Consider the following 19,596-nt stretch of genomic DNA (forward strand, 5'->3'; position numbering starts at 1 on the left):
CAGGCGCCGCTATCATCTGATCCAGCACTCAGAAACAGAACAGGTAGTGCTGAGGAGGGCACAGCCCTCTTGCAAGCCCAAATACTGCCAGACCCTTTGTAATTCCTCTCTGTGACTACGGGAAGGGGATTTATCCTCATTTCTGCTGGTGTTGGGATGCTTCTTCTGGGGCCTTTGATACAGTTGTGGCTGCATTGGTCACCCTGCCACAGTACTGCATGGGGTAGTTCCTGGCTGTTTCTGGAGGCTGTCATTTCAGATGCCATGTCCCTAGGGAGTGAGCAAACACCCTTGCTCCCTGGCCTTGTGGTTCTGTGAGCCAGTTCAAAGAGACTTCAAAAATCATTGCAGGTCTCATGCCCTTCTTCTGCCCTGGCTGATGCACCCTCCTCTTGCTGTCAGACTTGGGGGTTGCAAACGTGTTCCATACTTTCCTCCTGATAATCCAAGGGTCTCTTTGACTCACCTACTAAGCCGTCCTTTCTGGTCTGGCCACAAATGACCAAGATCCTTTGCCTCTGCAGTGTGCACTTCTGCCTCACGATTTGCTCTCCTCTGGGCCTGAGCTGGTCCTTCTCATCTGTCCTCATAGGTGAAGCTGGAGATGGACAAGGCTGTGCTGTGGCTGGTTCAGGAGCAATTCAGGATCCAGGTCCTCCTTTCCTCTCCCATTCACTCTGAGGCAAGCAGCTGGCTCTAACCTCAGATCAGTCACTGCAGCGTTTCTCGATACAGCAAAGGCTAAACTCCCCACAGTGGATGTGAGCCTGGCACGAACATAGGAAGCAGACACAAAACTGCCTTCTCCACCATTGCTAAAGCATGGCTGAGAGGCAGCAGAGGGTCAGGTCACTTAGCCTTTGCACAAGATCTGTTCCTGCCTGTGCTGGTCTGGTGTGCAGCAATCAGTGTCCCTCTCCCAGGACCAGGGATTTCTGTGCCTCCTCATGGGCACAGATTGCTAAGCAGTGGGGCAAAACTCTCCACAACCCAAACCCTACTACTGGCTTGTAGGGTTGCAGAGCTGGGTCCAAGGTGGTGTGAAGTGAGCGAAGAAGTGACTGCTCAGGCCACGAGTGAGACCTGGGAGAGGGGACTGGGGCTTCATCAGAAAGATTATTTTTTTAATACATGGATGGATTATGTACCTTTATCAAATAAAACAAGTACAAGCTCAGAAACAGTGTATCAGAGAATCATAAAACAATTTACGTTGCAAGGGACCTCTGAACACCAACCTCCTGCTCTCAGCAATCTGAAGTAGATCAGATTGCTCAGCAACTTGCTGAGTGTCTCCATCATTTCCCTCAAGAATGCAAACCCAGACTGTGGCACAGGAGTTGTCCTGCCTTATTCTCCATCTGCAGGGGTGGGGATGGCTCCTGCAGCTCCAGGGAAAGGAATGGCACCTACCCTTGGACAGCATAGCAAATGTGTGGGTTAGGCATTGCCTTAAGAGTGTTGGGAAGAAGGAGTCCCAGGTGCCTATGGCAAAAGCAAGATCCTAAAACTGAAAGCAGCTGTGGGTTTTGTGCAGCTGGGAGCAGGGCAGGAGGGATAGGGAATTTCCCTTGAGGGTGTGGTCTTGAAATAAACTAGCCTTAGAAGCCTTTAATGCAATTGCATTCTAGCCCCTTCAGGGAAAGGCCTTCTCCACTGAAAACCAGAGGAAAAGTAGCAAGGTCCCGGGTGCAACCTTCTGGGCTTGGAAAAGCCTTCTGGGAATAACAGAGGTAGGTAGGGTTGTGTTCATGTAGAGAGGGCACCACTCTTGTATCTCAAAAGGACATAAGTGTCTGAGGAAAAGGGCCAAGGACCTGAATCAACAGCTTCACAAGGATATTTCCACTTTATTTTACATTGCATACGTCAGACTAAGTCTCAAACTAGGAGTTACTGATTCTTCAGAGAGGAGAAAATCCCTCTGTAATCTCAAAGGGAAGTGTTGGAGGGAAGCAGGATCCCACCAACCAGGCTTGCATAACTCTGAGCAGCAGGTCACATCTTCCCCATTAAAGGAAAGGCCACAGTGCCATACTCCTGTCCCTGAGGACACACAGCTGCTGCCTGCAGGCAGGAATAAGCCCCTCCCTCACCTCAGCAGCTCCTGGCCCTACAGGGACAGGGCTGGTGTCTGAGGCGTGAGGAAAGCCAGGCACCCAGCTGGAAGGGCTGCCTGGGCTGAGCCCAGGAGGGAGATCATTGCTGCCGACTGTGCAGGAGGTGCTGGAACAAGGAGCCATCTTTCTGGCTTAGGCGGGCGGGTGAATCCAGCTCTGCCACTCTCCCAGCTTGCATCACCAGCACGCGGTCCGAGTCCAGGATGGTGTTCAGCCTGTGGACAACAAATGCCAGGACACACGTGGTTGGATCTCAGGAGAAGCTCTGGATACTGCTTCCCCTGCTGTTAAGGGTGGCCCAAGACATGCCCAGCATTAGGAGCTGTGCAGGATCTCCCTCTGCACTCAAGGCCCCAGTGCAGTGCAGCTCCCCAGAGAGCCTCTGCTCACTGCTGAAATGCAGAACCTCTTAGGAGAGCATAGTGATCCCTTCCAGTTGCTGGGCATGGCAGGGCATCAGGAGCACAGAGGGAAGTTCTCTGGGGGGAAGCTCAGGGCATGCCTGATTCTGGGGTTACACAAAATGTCTCCATTCCCGCAGGCGTTAGTGACTTGCTTTATTTGTCCCAACATTTCCTCACCTGCCACCTCCCAAGGGCAGCAAAAATTGTGCATCAGCTGTTATTCCCCTGCAGTCTAGCATCTTTGCTTATGCCAGCACCACTGGATTTGTACTAGACAGCCAACCATAGGACTCACTGCACACATATGTGCCCATGTCTGCCCAGACTGCCAGCAGAACAGCAACCTCTGGCTCTGGATAGGGAAGACAGGAATGCTTTTGTGCAGTCATGCACCATTCAGTGTGAAACTACAGCCCTGTGAAGCTGCAAATCACAAGGAAGACACTACACAGGAGCAGGTAAAAGGCATTATGGAGTTCAAGACTCTGGTTACATGTTCATCTCCAAGAGAGAGCAGGCTGCAGCACTGGAAATTACTTGGAGGGGCAAGAGACAAGTACAGAGTCACCTCCCATCCTGGATTTTACCCAAAGCTGAATGGCATGGAAAAACCATGGATACAAAACAACCCCATCATCACCTCTCTCTCCTTAATGCTCTCCCCCATTGCTCTTCATCCCAGTGGAAAAGGGGCTGGAGCCATCTTCAACTCAGTCTTGCTGCTTTGCCTTCTGCTACTCCTTCCTCTGCTGTTTCTCCTCTTTAATTACTCCCCCATCAAAGGTGGCCTCCCCACACCCAGCCCAAACACACACCTCAGCCCACAGTGCCCTTGCACTTCTACTTTATTTATGCCTAACATCCCTAGTGTAGGAACCACATTCCCTTCACACCCCTCCTGCTCCCTCCTACATAATGTATTTAACAAGACCCATTTGATTCACTTGCCAGGCCCAGCCCACCCTGCCTGTCATCCATCACTCCCACTCCTGTGCGGCAGGACACCAGCCCCTGCCACCTGCTCATTTGATTTTTATTTTTGTGGTAACCTCTGTGCTTTGAAAACACCCTCCATACAATTGCATAACCCTCCTCCAAATGCTCCTCCACTTGGCAAGAGTAAGAGCAGAGAACACCACCTAATGCTGATCCATCCCTTCTCTGCAGTATTCATGTTTTGCCCTCCTCCCTCTGGCTGCAGCCATCCACTGGTTCTACTCTTAATCTCTCTGATGGGAGGCAATCACTGTCATCCTGTCCTGCCTGGGCAGTGTCTATCTCGCTGGCATAGGGTGCAGGCTGGAACTAAAACTCGATTTTGGAAGACACAACCATCCAGTAGCTGGCTGCAGCCCTTTGCTGCTGGCTGTCCTGCACTGCCCTCTACTGAGCCAGGGACACCTGCTCCTCCACTGTCTCCACATTGCCCCTTTCCATAGGATAGTTCTCCATTACTCCTCACCCTACCGTGGCAGAACCATAAGGAACGATTCACCTGCCCTACCAGTAGGCAGTGCCCAGGAAGAGAAATCTGTGATATGATGCTGCATTTTGCCTTTTGCTGACACCAGCTTCTGGGTACAACATTTTCCCCAACATCCAGTTGTTCCCAGCACCCAGCAGAAAAGGCAAAAGGCAAGGTCCAGCTTTGGCACTTAAAAAACCTTATCACAGAGACCTCTGTGCACAGCTTTAGGCAAAGACATTCTTCCCTACCTGTGAGCAATCGTCAGCACAGTTTTGTCAGCGAAGCGCTGGCGGATGGTCTGCTGCAGCAGCTGGTCTGTCTTCTGATCCACACTGGCTGTGGCCTCATCGATGCACAGCACCTGCCAGGGACACAGAGTGAAGGCAGCTCCCAAGCACCACAGCAGAGGCCCCACTCCCTGGCTAGAGACAGCCTGAGAAGTTAGCACAGGATATCTGTTCCCATTACACCTCCAACTCTGCAGCACTCTCCTCTGCTGTCCCCAAACAGCCACCAGCAGGTCACCCTCCCCCTTGCTCGATGGAGGCAGTGCACTCACCTTGGCCTGCGTCAGGAGGGCTCTGGCCAGACACACCAGCTGCCTCTGTCCCACAGACAGACTCTTTCCCCTCTCTCCCAGCTCGCTGTCCAGTCCACCTGCAGGGATCAAGATCAGCAGTCACCTGCATCATCCACACAGGGCCCCAAACAGCTCCACCAGTCCAAGGTTTTCCCAGTAGCACACAAAATCCCAATTCTGCTCAGGCCCAGGCCTCAGGAACTGAAGCCTTTACACTTGGACATGAGCAACATCTGGCACAGTTCCCTTAGAACAAAGGCCTGGCTTATCTCTCAGCTACTCCTCTAACACCCACTGAGGCCTGGTCTCACCAGCAAACTACTGCCACCCAGTCCATCACCTGACAGTCCATTTGCCTCCAAACGTCAGGTAATGCCACCGGGTCCCACTGACCTGCTCCCACACTGGTTCTAACCTTGCCTAACCCATTCCCTACTGCATCCACCTCAGCTCCCTGCCTGAGCTAAGTCCTTCCCTCCTCTTGCAGAACCTGCATTCATCAGCTGCCTCTCACTGGTTTCCAGCTCACCCATCTGAGTAACAGCATCCCACAGGTGGCACTGCTCCAGCACCTCGCGGAGCTCAGCATCTGTCCGTTTCCCCTGGGGATCCAGGTTTTCTCTGATTGAGCCACTGAACAAAAATGGATCCTGTGGGATGATGGCCAGCCTAGATCTGCAAGCAAACAAAAGCTGAGGGCTCATGGGATGGGCTCTGCAGAAAAGCACAGATCTGCTACTTCTTTTTTCATGGGGTGTCTTAATTTGCTACAAATCTTAGCGGCACAGAGACATGGGTCATATTCAGCCTGGTTTTCCTAGCACAACTGTCAAGAAACAACAGAGAGTCGTAAAAAGCTGCCACAATCAGAAAAGAGGGTTCCACAACAGTAAGTCCTTTGCTCCTCACTCTTTACTTTGGCATCCAGCCACTGACAGCTCTTAGCCACCACCAGCTACCCTTCAGTCTGCTCAGCCGTACCTCAGCTCCTCCAAGCCCACCAGCTGGCTGTCAACACCATCAAGGAGAATCTGGCCTGATTTCATCTCCACCATGCGGAAAAGGGCCAAGAAAAGGGTGGACTTCCCAGAACCTGTGCGACCCACAATGCCCAGCTTCTCTCCAGGGTAAACAGTGAAGCTCACGCCATCAAGTGCATTAGGCAAGCCTGGTCTGTATGCCAGGACCACCTGCTGGAACTCCACAAGCCCCTTGCTTGGCCAGTCAGCAGAAACCTAAGAGGGATACACAGGTGAGGAAAGGTATGATAATGATTGATTGTCATCTTCAGCATCACCTCCCCACAGTCCAAGCCCCAACCCTTCCCTTTAGATGGTTGCTTGGCTTCTGAGCAGAACTAGCATGCAGCCCAGTCCCACCTCCAGCCCATTCCTGGGCTTGTTCTTCCATGACAGCTTGTATCTAGCACCCATTCTGCTTTCCTACTCCTTCCCATCACTCCCATCTTCACCAGTTCCTGCCAGAGATTCAGCCTCACCAGGAGATACACTAGTCAAAGATGAGTGATTAAGGTGGTTTCTGTGGTGAGGGCCCTCCACCCATTCACTGGAACCCTGTGATCTCCCCAGGGGGTGCAAGTGCAGGGCGAAGAGCCAGAAGATGGACCAGTACCTGAGAACACATTTGAGCTTTTACCTGGACCAATTTATCCTGAGGCTCCATGGGGATGTCTGTGGTGTACTCCTCTGTCCGCTCCACACTCACCATCATCATCTCTGTGTGAGTGAAACTGTCAATGAGGCCTGAGAGCAGGTGTGTGACAGACAGGGCATATGAGAGTGCCAGGCCCACAAGTCCTGTGAGGACAAAAGCATAAGCAAGAATGTTAGCAGCAGGGAAGGAGGTGACATCTTGCTGGGCAGACAAAAAAAAAAACAAAGGAAAAGTCAAGACTCTGAAGTCTGGGGTCACACTTGAGGCTGGAGACACACAGGAGCAGAGACAAGAACTGAAGCACTACACTGTGGGTGACTTGCTACAGGAAGCAGGAGCTCTGGATCTTGCCCCAGTGTAGAAAAATGTGTAGCTCTGGGCTGGGAGAGGAGGAACCCCGTGGGCACAGCCTAGGAGTGGACATAGATCAGTCCCTGGCAGTCTACCTGGATTTCCCAGCTGCTTCTGGTGCTGGATGATGGCAATCCCTGCTATAGCAGTAACCACAGCAACCCCAATCATCTGCAAGCGGATGTCCAGCCACTCCATCACTGTTTTGCTGGCAAAGAGACAGCGCTGGTTCTGCTCCAGATGCAGCTGATTCTCTAACTCAAACCTGCCAGGCACACAGCAGAGGTTTGCATCACTCAAATTCCTCTCCTGCTGCCCCAGACAAAGGGCATTCCAGCCACCCTATAACCAGCCCCACAAGAGGAAGGCCTTGGCCTATAAAGCCAAAGCTCTGAGCTCTGTCTCTCTGGGGGCTTCTGCTCCCTGCTCACCTCTTTGTTGCCCGCATGGCTCTGATGGTGCTCAGTCCTGAGAGGGTCTCTGAGAAGTGGGTGTAAATGGGAGACAGGGTGATGCTGTGGAGGCGCTTGAGCTCCCGGGATGTGAATCGGTAATAGCGCTGAATGAAGAAGTAGACTACAGCCAGAGGGAGCAAGACCAGACCAATCCAAGGGAGGCCATAGGTCATTATCACCAGCATGCCCAAGAGCCCGTAGATGTTGGCTAGGAAGATGTTGAGGATAAATGGCAGGCTGTCATCCACACAGTACAGGTCTGAGGAGAAGCGGTTCAGGATCCGGCCTGTTGGTGTGCTGTCAAAGAAGGTGACTGTGGCCTGGCAGTAAGGAAACCAGACAGTAAGAGCCACTCAGGTGCTGTGAGATCCAACCACAGAACAGTGGAGAGGAGAGCAGCACCAAGGGGAGCAGATAAGGCCACAAGGAGGTGGCCACCACAACCCACTTCCTTCCCTCAGCCTCCAAAGCCAGCATCCACTGGCAGCCAAACAACTCACATACTGTTTGCATGGTAAAAGGAAGCACTCCTGTATCGAATGGCTGACAGCTACTGAGAAAGCAGGCACTCAGACACCATGATGGCCCAACAGCAGCAAGGCAAATCTAGCCTCTAATCTGAACTTCCTAATCCTAACTCTAGCCTGAGGACCTAAGGAAACCAAAAACATAAAGTTAACTGACATATGCCAGCATCAGCCCTAGATCTTGCTTAATAACTCCTTCCAATCTCATCTAAACCTAAAATCACCATCCTGTAAAAGCTACTTTGACTTGACTGGCTATACATCTAAGGCTAATAAGTGAACAGATGCAGGTGGGAGCCATAAATCATCCTTCCATGGAATGAACAGGACACATTTTGAACCCCGCTCATTGGCCCCTTGGGCTAGCTGTGGTGCAGCCCTTTGGAATACAGTCCTCCCAGCCAATACCAACAGAAAACTTAATCTATCTCCCAGAACTGTAGTCCCAGTTATGAGAAGAATGTCAGCTTGCAGGAGCCTCAGCCTGCTCTGGACTTTGTGCCCATTACCTTTAGAACCCTTTGGAGCAGTCGGTCGTGAATGACAGAGGCAGCACGGAGAGCACCATAAGCAAAGAGGAATGCCCGCATAATGGTGAAGAGGGAATTGGCCCCTGCAATGCTCCCATAAACTATCAGGTAGAAATTCACATCCACTGAGCCATTGGGAGGGGCTGGGGTCTTGTCCAGATCTTGAATGGGGGAACTGGAAAAAAGGAGGAAGCTTATGAATCCAACATCCTCCTGACAGTAAACTCACAGACAGGGCATGAGAACCCAAGAGCATACTCCAGGGGAAATCAGGATACTTTAGCCTGATACTCCTGTTACACCCCTTTGGCATGTTGGGACAAATTCTCTGATTACTATGCAGCTAGGGGTCTTCCATCAGCCCCAGACAGAAGCCTTTTTGGCACATGATCAGATCAGGGATTTTGATTCTCTTTGTCAAAGCAGCCACACACATCCTCTGCAGTGAAGTGGTCAGTTTATCTATCCCTGCTCTCCAGGATCTTCACAGGAAATGCACTTAAGGACATTTCCTGCTCCCTTTGGCACCTCTGGACCATATTCACTTACACAAGCCCAGCAGTGGAGAAGAGAAGCAGCTCTGGGGAAGGCAGGGAAGCTGAGCAGGCCATCACAGAGGTATTTGCTGTCTGGGATATGCTGGAGATCCAGTATGACAGCCACCAATCCGAGATATTTCTGGATGCTACAGAGAAAGACAGACTACGTAAAGAGAAATTCTCCTTCTGAATCAGCAAACATGAAGCTGACAAGCTGGAGGGGAAGCTGCTGGACAACTTTTGCATAGTCTCGCTGCCCTGTATAGTCTTCCCCCTGTCAGTAGTAGAGCAGGAGCAAGTGAACAGCAAGCGACATAGCACTGCTACAGAGGTGAGTGTTCAAAGCCCTGGCGTCCTTCCTTCTGGACTCCATGCAGTCAGGGAATGAGACAAGAGGAGAACAGTGTCTAAAGAGAGATGTGCTGCTGGGTCACTGCCTCACCTTGCATCAGGAACAGTGAGAAGAGGATTGATATTGCTAAGCAGCTGCCCATTGCCATCCAATAGGCCTTGTACACCTGAAAAGCCACTGCCCCTTCTTTCTTCTCTTCCTCCCTGTGGATGAGATTATGGTTTTGGGTTGGTTCTTCTGCCTCTGTCTTTACAGCCTCTTCCCGTCCCTGTTCATTAGGGGCTGTGGGGATAGATGCAAAAGCAAAGGTCAGTGCAGTGTTAAATTCTTCCTGCAGCTGTTCCTAAATGTGAACAGAGCAAGTCTAAACTATGAGGGACACTTTTTTCCCCTTCTCTCTCCTCTTTCAAGACAGGTGCACCAACCCTGGCAGTTCTTCATCCAAAACTAGACTACAAGTGGAACAAGAGGTTGAAATACCACTCCAGACCAGTGCCCAATAATATGTGGGCCTTCTGTTCTTCTGTGTATACACCACCCACATATCAGTACTCCAACAGCAGAACAAGATGATGGAGTTCTGCTCTAAAGCCAGCAGCCATCAGGTACAGGTTCTGTCTGGAAGGTCAGCTGTGCTGCCCCAGCTACCCTTAAGCTCATCAGGAACAGACCTTTATCCTTATCCCCCTTGTCTGGATCCTTGAACTTGGGGAAGGCTTCAACAAGTGGCAGGATATCAGCTGGTGTGCCTGCGAAGAGAGACATGCAAATTCTTCAGCAGCTGTGAGGAACGGGTGACAACTTTCCACCCTCCCACAGCCTCTTGCTCTGAAATGACCCAGTTCTGTTCTCTCATAACATTCCCTACGTTATACAGCAAGTGTACCCTTGAAGGCTCTGCTCCATTCAACCTGTTACTCTTTCTGCCTCATAGCTCCCCACATCTAGGGCTGTCCTGCTTTATCGGTACATCTACACATCCTCTTGCACCCCATCTTTGCACACATGCAGTGTTCTCAGTGTCCTCTTTTATCACTCGGTTCCCCACCAGTCAATCCTAATCCCCTCAAGCCATTCCAAGACACAGGCACAAGTGAATGCCTGAGAAGCCAGACAGTGTACCTGTCTTAACTATCCTGCCATTGTCCATCAGCAACAAGACATCGGCTTTCTCCAAAAACTCTGTCCTGTGAGTGCAAAGGACCCTGGTCTTATGTTTGAGAACTCCGAAAATGCATTTCCGCATAATATGTTTGGCTACATCTGCATCAACAGCAGCCAGGGGATCATCAAGGAGGTAAAGTTCTTTCTCCTGGGAGGGGGACAAAAGAAAAAAGGATACAGCTGCTGGCCCTGCTGGAGCAGGCAGTGCTGTAGAGAAAAGTCCAAGTGTCTCTGTGTGGCAGCACCTTTAGGCTAGCACAATGTGCTTTAAAGACATGCTGCCAGAATGGTACAGCTGAGTGCTTCCAGACTCTTTATATTTGACTTGGCAAGATCTGCCACACAGTAATGCCTTTGTTATTTACCTGGTAAACGGCTCTGGCAAGGGCTATTCGAGCCTTCTGTCCTCCACTGAGTGTCACACCATTTTCACCCACCTCTGTCTGGTCACCTGCTGGTAAAATCTGAAATATTCAAGAAAATAATTTAGAAAGGGACAAGAAACTGCTGGGTACCCAAAACCAAGACACAGGGGCCCCTCTCCAGTCTCTGGCAGTAATTTCTAAGGCTGACACCTTACCAACAATTAAACAATGCAACAATCTATACACTGGTTCTACGGACAACCGGCAAGGTTTATTTATGCTACAAAAATCTCTTACACTCCAGAATAGGGTGATCACATCCTAACTACCCATTGAGAGCAACATCTGGTCCAAGGTAATTGCACACAGTAATTTTCTGTGAGAACAAGGGCTGTGCCTGCATCAAAATTATGCCAGGGTCCTTCCAAACAGCGTAGCAGTAAAAACTACCAAATGTCAGTACCTGGAAATAAGTCTCCTCTTGGTTTGGTAGCATAGGTGTATTTTACAAAATCTCAAATAAAAATTGTGCCTTTACAGAGTGTTCATAAGTTCCAGCCAAAATAAACAGGAGCTGCTAAAGCTTCAGAAAATCAGGCATTAGCTTATAAACTGGGAGAAGGCTAGATTCCTATATATACCGTATATACAGCTAGGTTTACTGGCTAATACAGTCAATAAACCTCAGATTCAGAATATATGTCAGGAACACTGACTTAGCCCTTCAAAACCCCAAAGAAGGTGCTTCTGATCCTCCCCCCAAAAAAGCATCAGCTGCTGATAGGTTCTGCCTGAAAAACCCAACAGTCATTAGCTCTGCAAGAACAACTCCTTTCCCCAGCATGAAGAGCTTTTGGATCAGCAGCAGAAGAAACCACCCAAAGTGCTACAAGAGTGACTTCACACCTTAAAGAAGTGTGGGCACGCTAGGAATGGTGTGAGCTTGGTAATCAGAGCAACACTGTGCGATGGGACATTGGAGCAGCAGACACTGATCCCATGAGGCTCAGGATGGATGCAAAAGCCTGCCAAGAAGGTCCAGGCAGGTTTCCAGCCAAGGGACTCACATTTAGGTCCTCGGAGAGGGCACAGGCCTCCAGCACCTCCTCGAACAGCCTGGCATCATATTCCCGCCCAAAAAGGATGTTTTCGCGGACAGTGGTAAACTGTATCCAAGGCTCCTGTGTGGCCAGACCGAATCCTTGCTCCAGGTCACAAACATACACTCGTCCACCTTGTCTGCAAGCACAACAGAAGTGGGTATAAAGGGCAACAAAGAAAAACTGCTGTCAGATCAAAATTACCCATAAGTTGGGATAGCACTGGACAATTCCCACCTGCCGTGGCATGGAGGGACCAGGCAGGGAAAACTCTTTAGGCTACTTACTTAATGAGCTCTCCAGTGATGGCTGCAAGCAGAGAGCTTTTGCCAGAGCCAACCTTCCCAACAACCCCCAGGAGCATTCCCTGCAAAGGGAAAGGAAAAGAAGCAACCTGATGTGCTAATGCAGGGTAGCTTGTCCAGATTTCTTGAGCCGCACGTAGGCTGTAAGGAAGCTGGACTGCTAGGACCATCTCATGCTCAGCAGTGCAGCTGGGTACAGTTGCCAGGTAAACCAGACTCCTGATATGACAGGACACAGATTTGCAAGGAATGTTAACTCTAGAGCCCTGCTCTGTTCCCTGTCCAGTTGTCTCCAGCAGCAACAGTAGAAAGCAGAGAGAACTAGTTCATCTCCTGTCTGTAAGCTATGGATGTTCTCTAGTGCCTTTCAGCCTTTCAGTGTCCTGTGCCACTTGACCAAGAGAAGATTTTGATGCATAGCTCCTAGACTGAGGAAAACATGCCACTTCTGCTCCATTATTTCTAGTTTCCAGTATTTTTTCTCTAATGCATTTTTCTCTATTACCTCCCAGGTCCTTGCTCACCTTTCTCACTGACAGGTTCTCGATGTGCAGTTGCAGAGTGCCTGTGGATGAGGGCTGCCTGGTGCTTTCCTCCTCAACTGGCACCCATGAGAAGGCTGCACATTGCATCTCCATGGCAGTGTCTGAAGGGCTATCTACAAGTGAAAACCCAAACAGCAAAGCACTGCTATGAGAAGACAGGAAAATTAAGGCACCTGGCATCACAAATATCATCAGCTTTGTTCCCAAATACAGATGCCATGGATGAGGCACTGCATGATGCCCCTAACCCAACCACAGAATGAGACTCTTGCCTACTGACTTGCCCTTAAACTTATACATCCCTTCTTCCAACCCTTCTGTCTCCAGCTCACACCAGACACACATGGCTGTCAGGGAGACACTGCAATGATATAACCTCACTTTATTATTGCTGAAGATAAAAGAATGGCAGGGAGCTGGCCAAAGGCAATGAAAGAAGGAAAGGGAGCTAATATGGCTCAGGAGAGAGGCAGTTACTCAAGCCTTTCTGCCATGTGAAGCCAAGTTTCTTCATGGCTTCAGTGTCAGAAGAGCTTTGGTCAGAGGACAGAGCTGCTTGTTCTACTGGGATATTAATGGCTCTGTTGGGACAAGCAGTGGCTTACGGTTGGTAAAGTGGAATGCTATAGCCTTGTCTCCTGCTTTCCACAGAAAATAAGAGAAGTGTATCCACTCTGCCTCTACCCAACTGAACATCCTGAATCACAGGGTGACAGCCAGCTGCTCTCCAGCACTGCCCCTGGGCCTCACATCTCAGCTCTCTGCTCTGAATGTCTGCTGGCCACAGTCTCAGGCCCGGCAGATTCCTTAACCGTTACCTAGGGCATAATAAGCTTCCAGTTCCTGATCCATGAGTTCAAGGAATTGCTGGATTCGATCCAGGGAAACTTTGGCCTCCAAGATCCCATTCAAGACCCATGGGAAGCTGTTGAGGGGTAGAATAAGCATCCCAACAAGGGCCAACGCTGTGAACACCTGTGTGGATAAGCAAACAGCCATGAGCTGGAGCCAGCATCTCCCCAGTATCCTCCAAACAGCTTCACCAGTGAGAGCCTGAAGAGCTGTGGCTGGGTTTATTTCCCAGAGAAGACGCCTCAGGATTGCAGTTCCACTGTAGACTGTGTTCTGCACAAGACAAGTTTGGAGCTCTCCCTTCTACCTACTCACCTTTGTGGCAGTGAGCTGGTGACCCAAGAGGACAAAGGTGACAAAGATGGCAATGGAGATAACAACAGGGAGTGCTGCCCACATGTACACGCACAAAGCATCCAGGTAACTGATGGCCCGCAACTTCTGCAGCTCTTTAGCCCGGCAGGATTTTATCCTGGTGCTGAAGTGCTTCTCCCAGGCGTAAAACTTGATCACACGAATGCCACACAGGAACTCTGTCATTAGCTGCAGGCAACGAGGAAAAGAACATCAAGCAAACAGTGCCCAGCCAACCTGGGCTGTGCCTGGGTGTGCAGTTATCTCCTGCTAAGGGTCAAGCTAGAGATGTCAGGAACCATTTATTGCTAACAAAGGGCGTAAACTTAAGTGACAACTACTGGAAACTTTGTGCTCATCCGTGCCACCAGCTTCTTCAGCCACCCATGCTGTGTAAACCAAGAAAAAGGCAAAATATTACGCTACTTTCCAAGTGAAAGATGAACAACACAGGTGAAGGGATGCGTGGAATTGCTAGCTCCAGCCTGGATACTATTTACTTGTGTTGACTTGACAGTGCCTTCAGATAACATCTGACTCTCAGGCCTGGTCCTGCCCTGACACAGCTGGTCTGTATCCAGAGCCTGGCTGGTTCATTTCCAGAACTCTGGTGTCCCTGCAGGATGCAGTCTTCTCATTTCTGTTCTCAGGTCAGCATATGTAGAGCAAGCTGACTGTGTCTCTGCCCAACATTAAATAAAACTAACAAAAGAGACTCTATTTGGCAAACCAGTCTTACAACAGTTGGAGAAAGTTCAGCATCATCAGATACAACTCTGGTAGATGCACCTACTGTTGGGAAAATATGTATTTTTAAAGCTGCCAACAGTTCTGACAGGGAGTTGACCTATGTTTCATGCTTCAAAGCATGAATAAAACTGCTGTCCCCTCAAATTAGAGATACAATGCTAAAAGGTGGGAATCAAATGTCTGACATGTGGAGAGGAGAGATGGCACTGCAAATAGGAGAAAAGCAGGGGAAAAGATGACTAAGAATGCCAAGCCTTGAGCTATATAAAATTACATCCAAGATCATTGCCCTTGTCCAGACTGAAAGCCACTTCATCATTGATGGCATCACTGGAGCAATAGAATGACTCCAAATCTAGAGGAAGCCATTGGGAGTCTTACCTTTACTCCACACAGAAAAGAAACTTGCAAGGGAAACCAAATTAGCCCAGTGGACAAGACAAGCATTAAAGGTTCATGATCTTATGGGTGGTGAAACTACATCACCCTGAAACACTTTTGACCAAAGTGTGTGTGTGTGTGTGTGTGTGTGTGTCTGCCCTTTCTGGCATTTTTCTCAACAGCCTTGGACCATGACTAGTGTTCAAGAAACCAACGTTCTGGGACAAACAGGGAAAATATACAAACTCAGAGAGACACCACTGCCTCTCACCTTGACTCGTGTGTCCTTGTGTTTCAGCATCTCCTTGTTGTTCCCCATGATGCGGTTGGCTATGATCTTGTTGATGGGCACCAGCAGCAGTGCCAGGGCCATGCCTCCCAGGAAGGCTATCCCCACTTGCTGGTAGAGGAGGTAGAGAGTAATGGCAAGCTGGACAGGCAGGCTCCACAACTCATGGAAGCTGTAGCAGAAGTTGACCAACCTATCGGTGTCTGTGCTCATGAAGTTGACAATTTCCCCCACAGTGAAGCGGGCAAGGCTGGTGCTGCTGACACGCAGAGCCTTGCGGTAGATGGCAGAGATGACGGCGGCCCGCACCATCAGCGCCATCTTGTTCATCTCGTACCTGAACTGGCTCTGCAAGAGAGCGCCCAGGAAGGAGCCAGCAAAGAGCCCGAGGGCATACAGAATCCCATGGCTCAGGGGCTCCTGCCGCGACTCCATGAAGTTCACCAGCAAGTTCAGAAGCAGAGGACCTGAAAAACCCAGCAGACCTTCAGCCAGCTTGAGAAGTCCAAGGGTGTAGAAACGAAGCCCGAAGGCCGCATGAAGGACTGACAGGAGGCGCACAGCTTTCTGGGCATGCTGTGGGCTGTCTGGAGCATCACTGCTCCCATCACCTCCAGCAATGATTGGGCTGGTAAGAGACACTGTCTCCTCCTCTGCTTGCTGAAGAGCTGCCTTCTTCTGCCAGCAAGAGTAGAACCGGTCACAGACCCTGGCAGCCCGGAGCTGGTGAGGAAGCACATAGACGTCCTGTGGCTGGTTCAGCTTCTGCTGGTAGCCACGCTTCATAAGGGGGTTCATCCAGGTGTAAAAGAAGCGGGAGAGCCAGCTCTCCCCATCTTCTGCCACTCTCTGCTGGTCAGGCACTGGGATCCCTGGCTCTGAGATGGGCTGGTCCTCTTGCCAGGAGCGATTGATGGAGAGGAAGTCTTGCCTGGCAGCAGTGGGGAAGAGGTAGCTGACCGCATAGGCAAGCAGAGAGGCCAGCTGCAGACACAGAATGGCGAACCTGGCGGAGGCACCGGGGTGGGCAGGGGACCAAGCTGTCCCACTGTGGCAGTACCACACCAGGGTGATGATGAAGGAAGGTAGGGGAAAGAGAGTGAGGAGAGCCAGGGCTGCGGGGCCCCGGGTAAAGCCGTGAATGGACCTGCAGAGCATGAGAAGAGCGAAGCCATGCACCAGCCATGTCAGGGCAGCGGTGCCATTGGCCAGCACTTCCAGGTACACAGGGCCCAGCTCCTGCTGGGAAATGGCGGCTGGGATGGTGTCAGCAAGGAACAAGCCAGCAAGTATGAAGGAGGTAGCGATTCTCCACCCCCAGCTTGGCCTGCAAGGCACACCAGAGCCAGACCTTGAGGAGGAAAGAGCAGTGAAATAAATTACAGTTGGAATTCCACTACCTCTGAGTCATACTGTCCTTTCTTCTTCTCCTCTTCCCCATGTTTAGACATCCACCCCTACTTAGCCTTCCAGATACACCTCCCTAGATCTGTAACTTTTTCTGACTGTAGGCATTACTAAACTACATCAGGTCAATATAGCCTGCTCTTTGGTCAGATGCTACCAAAGAAAAGCACTTATTTACAGAAATTTGTTTGCTAACTATGATATTTTGTGGTCAAATCAGACTCCAATTCTTGAGGATTAACAGCAAGAAAAAGTTTATACAAGTTCTTTAACACAAATTTTGGATGATGAAATCCCCTGTGTCACATCTCTGATCCTTGATTTCCTGGTCTGTTGGATATATTTTCTAGAAACATTATTTTTATCACTGTGAGTTTCAGTGATGCTGTGCTTGTAAGGTCTATAATCTGTTGCCCATCAAAATACTTCATTATCACTGGATTCTTTGTGGCCTTTCAGTATCAGTGAAAGGAATTACGTTTAGGAATTTCAGAAGAGGATAAACAGAAAAACAATTTTGCATTTATCTGAACTCCTTTTTACCTTATATACATCTTCTATGGCACCCTGCATTTATATACTCTACCAGAATACTCCCAGTTTCCCCAGTCCTCATTCACTAAAAAAGTTTTTAATTACTTTCTGTGATTTTATGCCCACAATCCCCTCTATTCTTTCTGCATTCCTTTCTGTACACTGAATTAAAATGGATGCTGACAAATATAATAGCATTATAATATTGTGTCCTTCCCTAATTACATATTCAGGCTATGATAGGGAGATACAATTTCCAGCCTTTCCACCCCACCTCCAGTCCTACATAGTAATCAAGAGCCAGACTTGTCATACCTCGGAGTGCCAAGGAAGCAGGCACTGACCGCTGCAAGGATCACATGAGGAATCACACTTAGTGTCAGCTGGTTAAAGCAATGGCCAACGCTGCCACGAACCCACACAGGGAGTGGATCTTCTGGGCTGGTCCCACACAAACTAGCCAGGATGTTCTCCATCCTTTGCTGGTAATTCAGTCTGAGAGACAGAATGTCCTAGGGTAAAGAAAAAGCAGCATGAGGTAAAAAACATAAGAACTACAGCCCCAGTCCAAGATGGAGTGACGAGTAATTAACAGAGAGTTAGAAGCAAGTTCCTGGGTCATAGTCCAAGCCTGGCTATTGTTCACTCACTATCATATAATCTACTTAATAGAATGATCAAGGGCCAGCTGAAAAGAAATTATCTTGTCTATTTCCTTAAGTAACTCCCGGCCTGCAATGCCCTGTGAATTGGAATCCTTCTTATTTCCAGGTTGATTTTTTTTTCCCCATGGCAAGTTTATGCTCTGTAAGTAGTATATGGAAGTATTTTCCTGTCTATGGATTGCCATGAAAAATATTTTGAGCTGCTTAAACAATAACCTATTCATTGTATTTCCATGTTCACAACACTTCCCACCAAGGTACTCCCTGAGGCAGCGTGTAACCTGAAACATCCCCCAGACGGCAGGGGAGGATGCTGGTGCCCATCCTGAAGCAGGCGATACCCGACAGCTACACAGACTGGCGAGCCAGCCCCCTGTGTGTGCCACCCCGCGGACTGAAGCACACCTGGCGAGGCCTCGGCTTTATAAGGAGATTTTCTGCTCGCACCAGCCCGTCCCATCTCCAGCCCGGGGATGGCTGAGCGCCACGGGCCGGGCGCCGCACCGAGCTCGGCACAGCGGCCCTCGGCACGGCAGCACCGGGGCACGGCAGCACCGGGGCACGGCAGCACGCCAGCAGCACCCCGGGACGGGCCTGGGCCGCCGCCAGCGCAGGGAGCTGCCAGCCGCTCCGGGGGCGGCGCTGCGGCCGCCAGGTGCCCGGGCCGGGCGCGCCCCCCCGCGTCCCCGCCGCCCCCCGGGCCCGGTACCTCGGCTCACCGCAGCGCGGGCCCCGCGCGCCCCTGGCGGCCCGGAGGACGCAGCGCAGCCCCGGCAGCGGCGGGGCGAGCCCCGAGCGCGATCCAGGCCGGAGCCGAGAGGCAACCGAGAGCCAATGCAGCGCGCACAGCCCGCTCAGACTTCCACCTTCCGGTTAAAAAATATAAATTACCCAAACTAAAAGCTAGGCTCCAGCCATGAACGTGATTTTCCCCAAAATTCCTCTAGTTGTGTCCTGGTGATCATATCCCTCCCTTCCTTCTCCTATGATTTTTGGCTCACAGCATCTTAACTGTTTGCACACTGTGAAAAAGGCCAATAACTTGTTTTTAGAATTTTAAAGGTTTAATAGTAATAGAATAGTAACAAAACAGTAATATAATTAGAGTAATAAAAAATTGGGCAATTAGGATTTAGGACATTACAAGACAATAAAAACAAAGCGTTACAGACAGTCCCGGTAACCTCTTTCTGGGCAAACTAAGCCCGGAAAAGACACACATAACAGAGGATTAACCCTTAAAGGCAGTAGCCTTTGCATAGTCATACATCTCATACATGATGCATAAATTCCATTCAAACACAGGATTCTGTCTGGTCAGTGTCAACTTCTTCCTCTTAATCCTGACGGCATCTTCAGAACTGAGCGAGGCGGGAAGAAGTTTGTTTCTTCTGATAATGTGGCAATAAATTCTCTTTCTCTGAAAGACTTGGGTGTCCTGTGGCTGCTATCTCGGTGCAAGTACCTCATTCCTTTCTTTAAAAAAAAGTATCTTACGTAGCATAGTTTCTATTTTAACATTATGTTATAACTTAAAACTATATTTAACACACTACTTAAGAAAATTAATACAGCATACCTTTCTAACACAACACATATAATATTCATTTTAATATTTGCAAAAAGCCGATCATAAAATACACATTTTTCACACACACTGACAGACACCACATGCACATCACAGACTTGCAGTGTCACCATGTCAGCCAGCACAGGAATATTTATGGACCACTGTGTTATCCAAACATCAGCAGTATAGCCCAGGCAGTGCTTTTACAGGTATAAATGTACTTTTACAGGTACAGCATTCTTTGCTTGTAAGACAGAAGACTACAAGATGAAAATAACATTACTATAAGAGCACCTTGCCAATAACACAGTCTAC

General features: G+C 49.7%; 1 protein-coding gene across 1 annotated transcript; it reads right to left on the reverse strand.

The window, feature by feature from the left end:
• Positions 1-1,830: 1,830 nt before the first annotated feature.
• Positions 1,831-18,279, reverse strand: ABCC10 (ATP binding cassette subfamily C member 10). Its single transcript, XM_084203009.1, has 22 exons — positions 18,117-18,279; positions 17,362-17,558; positions 15,088-16,456; positions 13,647-13,874; positions 13,298-13,454; positions 12,459-12,592; positions 11,917-11,996; positions 11,597-11,768; positions 10,530-10,628; positions 10,123-10,312; positions 9,672-9,749; positions 9,091-9,282; positions 8,659-8,794; positions 8,089-8,284; positions 7,029-7,372; positions 6,693-6,862; positions 6,229-6,389; positions 5,554-5,807; positions 5,102-5,247; positions 4,552-4,649; positions 4,241-4,353; positions 1,831-2,335 (listed from the first exon to the last, which is right to left on the reverse strand). Exons 2-22 carry the CDS (start codon positions 17,520-17,522, stop codon positions 2,200-2,202), a joined length of 4,614 nt encoding a protein of 1,537 aa, XP_084059135.1. The 5' UTR covers positions 17,523-17,558; positions 18,117-18,279; the 3' UTR covers positions 1,831-2,199.
• Between the last annotated feature and the right edge of the window lie 1,317 nt (positions 18,280-19,596).

The sequence above is a fragment of the Fringilla coelebs genome (assembly GCF_963513975.1).
Source record: "Fringilla coelebs genome assembly, chromosome: 3".
In the NCBI taxonomy this organism is placed as follows: domain Eukaryota; kingdom Metazoa; phylum Chordata; class Aves; order Passeriformes; family Fringillidae; genus Fringilla; species Fringilla coelebs.

Coding starts and splice junctions, on each gene's coding strand:
- ABCC10 (XM_084203009.1), bottom strand. CDS start 17,522: ATGGAGAACATCCTGGCTAGTTTGTGTGGGACCAGCCCAGAAGATCCA. Junction 13,875..15,087: donor ACAAGGACACACGAGTCAAG/GTGAGAGGCAGT, acceptor CGTTGCCTGCAG/CTAATGACAGAGTTCCTGTG. Junction 6,863..7,028: donor GCCATGCGGGCAACAAAGAG/GTGAGCAGGGAG, acceptor TGTGCCTGGCAG/GTTTGAGTTAGAGAATCAGC.